Source organism: Camelus ferus, chromosome 10 (assembly GCF_009834535.1).
Source record: "Camelus ferus isolate YT-003-E chromosome 10, BCGSAC_Cfer_1.0, whole genome shotgun sequence".
In the NCBI taxonomy this organism is placed as follows: domain Eukaryota; kingdom Metazoa; phylum Chordata; class Mammalia; order Artiodactyla; family Camelidae; genus Camelus; species Camelus ferus.
In genome coordinates, this window is record NC_045705.1 from 32,407,219 (window position 1) to 32,411,499 (window position 4,281).

The 4,281-nt window shown below is 36.2% G+C and overlaps 1 protein-coding gene across 1 annotated transcript; it reads left to right on the top strand.

The window, feature by feature from the left end:
- On the top strand, positions 1-1,070 carry LOC102516729 (olfactory receptor 8K3). The gene has a single exon (XM_006189656.2). The coding sequence runs from the start codon at positions 99-101 to the stop codon at positions 1,068-1,070; it is 972 nt and encodes a 323-aa protein (XP_006189718.2). The 5' UTR covers positions 1-98.
- The last annotated feature ends 3,211 nt before the right edge of the window (positions 1,071-4,281 follow it).

Sequence of the window (4,281 nt, forward strand, 5' to 3'; positions counted from 1 at the left end):
ATGTAAGACTTAAATCAATTATTACAATGATAATCTCAGATGTATCTCATGAAAGTTAACAATTATTTTTATATTCATTTCCAGTATATGTTTCCCAAATGGCCTGGATGCACAAACGCAATCTGACAGTGTTGAATGAATTCATCCTAATAGGAATCACGGACCTCCCTGAGCTGCAGGCTCCATTATTTGGACTCTTCCTCATTGTATACATGGTCTCAGTGGTGGGTAATCTGGGCTTGATCATCCTCACCAAGGTGGACTCCAGGCTGCAAACACCCATGTACTTTTTCCTTAGATACCTGGCTTTCACTGATCTTGGTTATTCAACAGCTGTGGGACCCAAATTGCTAGTCGACTTGGCTGTAGATGACCATGCAATCTCTTATAGCTGGTGTGCTGCCCAGGTGACTGTCTTCGGTGTGTTTATCATCAGTGAACTTTTCATTCTGTCTGCAATGGCCTATGACCGCTATGTGGCCATCTGTAACCCCCTGCTCTACACAGTCATCATGTCCCAAAGATTATGTCAGGCACTCGTGGCAATCCTCTATCTCTACAGTGTCTTTTTGTCTTTGCTGACAATCATAAAAATTTTTACTTCATCATTTTGTGGTTATAATGTCATTAGGCACTTCTACTGCGACACTCAGCCACTGATCTCTTTGCTCTGCTCAGATACACTGGAGATTAAGTTGATAATTCTGATCTTTTCAGCTTTTAATTTGGTTTCATCTCTTCTGATAGTCCTTGTGTCCTATACTTTGATCCTGGTCGCCATCCTCAAGATGAACTCTGCAGAAGGCAGGTACAAGTCTATCTCCACCTGTGGGTCTCACCTGACAGTGATAGTCATATTCTATGGTACTCTATTCTTTATGTATGTGATGCCCAAATCCAGTGATTCATTTGATACTGATAAGATGGCCTCTTTATTTTATACTTTAGTAATACCCATGCTAAATCCCATGATCTACAGTTTGAGGAACAAAGAGGTGAAAAATGCCTTACTTAGAACCTGGAGAATGTGTGCAATTATTCTACTTAAAATTCACTGTAGCATATGCTAACAATAAATTATATATTAATCTATGTATACTATAACCAGCATTGTTTAATGTTACCTCTATGGGATAAACAAAAATCAATGCATGATAAGCATAGAAATAAAGAAAATGATTTATTATTTTCAAACCAAAGTATGTCACAAACAGATGACTAATTCCTGCTCATACTTCAGATATTTACCCGTATCTAGTTTCCAGTCCAAATGACATGTCATTCGTACGTGTTCTCACATGTAGCCTGTTTGCTGTATAGTATGATTGCCAACATTTATTGAGCAATATGAAAATAGAAAGAGGAAGAAACCAGGATGGGGTTTAAATGTTAATTACTGTTGTCAAGGAGGCTTCTGTAAGAGTGGTATTTAAATAAACATTGAGAAGTTGAGTGAGTGGACTGTGGATCTATCTTGGTGACGACTGTTTCCAGGAGAGAAAACTGTCCATGCAATGGTCCCTAAGTGACAATAGGATGATTGTGTTGAAGAACATCAAAGTCAAAGGAGGTTAGAGCATGAAACGTCCTTAGGAACTGGAAGAGATGATGATTTTTGGTTAAATGACATTTATGACTGCTGTGCAAATGACAGACAGTAGGATACTAAGATTTGGAAATAGAGAGTCCTGAGGGGTGTTTATTATGATACATTTGGGAGAGAACAAGGATTAAGCCAGGGTGAGAATAGTCATAGGGGAAGAAGTGATTTTATTATTGACATATTTTTAAGAAAAATATGTCTCATTTTCTGTGCAACATAAGAGGCTTACAAAAGATTAATAATGTAAAAGAATAGAAAGGCTAGTTGCAGAACTCACCGTAAGTATGCTGAAGACCTTTTTCTGCTTCCAACTAATATGGAGTAATAGAGACTGGATTTAACTTCCCACTAAAAGAAGAACAGAATGAAACAGAAACAAAGATAAGATATAAGAAAGGATAGTTTTCAAAACACTGACATCAGGCAACCGAGGGCAGTTTCCCTAGGAGATGAGGGGAAAAATGAGGTAAATACTGAAGTCCCTGAAGACAAAAGAACTATGCTTCTAGACGCAAATATAGAAATTCTACCTCTGTTTCCCACTTTTGTACTCAAGACTGCAGTAACATCTCCTGCAGTGCCAGCCTGACTCACGGATTTCTGCCTTACCAGTCCCAACCATCACATAAGCCAATTCCTTAAAATCTCTCTGTATTTCTCTGTATAGAGAGAGACAGATATGTGTGTATGTATGTGTGTGTGTGTGTGTGTGTGTGTGTGTGTGTATGTATAATCATATTTTGGATTTGTCTCTATTATTACCCTTACTAACACAACCATATAGGGAAGTTGAGATTTATATTTTATCTATACAAGCCTTCAGTATTTGTCCAGTTTTGTAATCATTTTCTCAAATGGATGACAGTGGATATCTTCTAAAGACTGCTCTATTGTACTGTTTAAATAATTAAATGAACTAAAAGAAACCATAAATTGTGTATATGAGGTGTGGTTTTCTTAAATTATTTTTGATTGTAAGTGCCCCAACTTCTTCCTGTCTCAAGGGAGCTTTTAGGCTGCAGTGGCAAAAGGGAAAACCCAAGTGAAGCCTAGAAGAATCTTTGAGATAAAGAAAGAGAGTTGGGAGCCCTGTGAAACCAGGGGTAGCTCGATTTTGCAAGAAGGAGTGTTGAAGATAAGAGAGCTGTGTAGACAAAGGACACTGGATCTTGGAGGAGAATCCCCCACAATTGTTCAACAGATGATGGATCAACACATGCAAAGGAAAGCCACTCAAAGTTAAAGAAAGAATCATCTGGAAAGATTAAAGACTGCTCAGAGCTCAGAGGCAGGGAGTGTGCCAATCTGTTACATAGAGAATAAACAAACTCATAATCCAAGGGGCTTTAGGTAGAGTATTCAAGATGATCTTAGCTTCAGTTAGTTATCAAGACTGGCTGGTATTGTGGAAGGGTCAGGAATATATCAATAGAATAGAATAGAATAGATAATCCAGAAATACATCCTCACAAAAGAGTCCAACCAATTTTTTTCAAGAGGTATAGAGTTTATTCAATGAGAAAAGAATACCAAATATTGTGGAACAACTGGGAGTCCATATGCAAAAAACAAAAGAAAAGAAATTAGAATGCTGACTTAAAATTCATACAAAAAATCAACTCATGACAAATCATGGCAAATACAAAATGTGAAACTAGATAATTTTAGATGGGAACATTCATCCAAGAGAAATAGAAATGGATATACCTACAATCACCTTTGCACAAAACTTTGCAGAAGCTTTATTTGTAATAGTTGAAAATTGGAAACAACTCAAGTGTCTTTCAATGTTTGTGTGATTGAATAAACTGTATCATTAATATTATGGAATAATAAAAGAACAATAGTCACAGAGCAATGATAAAACACAAACAATTGGTAACACACACAAACACATTGGAACGCAAGAGAATTATGTTGAGTAAAAATAGCTTACTGCCAAAGTGTACAGATGATTTTTCCTTTATAAAAACATACTTCAAATAATAAAATCATTGTGATGAAAAATAGATTAGTGGTTGTCAGGGGTCAAGGACACTATAATGAGAGAAGGAAAGTGGGCATGGCTGTAAAGGAATGGTATAAGCCATTGTTGTAGTGATGGAATAGGTCCGTATACTGATTGTTGTGGGGTTACACAAATGTAAGCATATGACAAAATTACATGGATATATATACACACACACACACACACACACACCCAAAATGACACAAATGAGTGCATGCAAAATTGGTGAAATCTGAGCCAAGTGGATTGTCCCAACATTAATTTCATGGTTGTGATATTGTACTGTTTCTTCAAAGTTGTTCCCAGTAGAGAAAACTAAGCAGGTCATAGGGATACTCTGTTCTCTTTTTTTGCAAGCTTTTGAAATTTGATAACTATTTCAAAATAAAACATTAAAAAACACAGCCTATCTTGAACATTGTGGGACATAAAAGGAAGGAATTGAAATATTAAAGAGGACACTAAGAAATTTTGGGGATAGTGGGTATGTTCATTATCATGACTGTTTTGATGATTTTTCGGATGCATATATATGTCAAAACTCATCAAATTTTATACTTTAGTATCTACAGTTTATTGTCTTCAATGATACCACTATAAAGTTGTTTTACTTAATTACTAAACATGCCAGGAAATCAAACTAAAAACAAGGGGAAAGTCAAGAATAGAA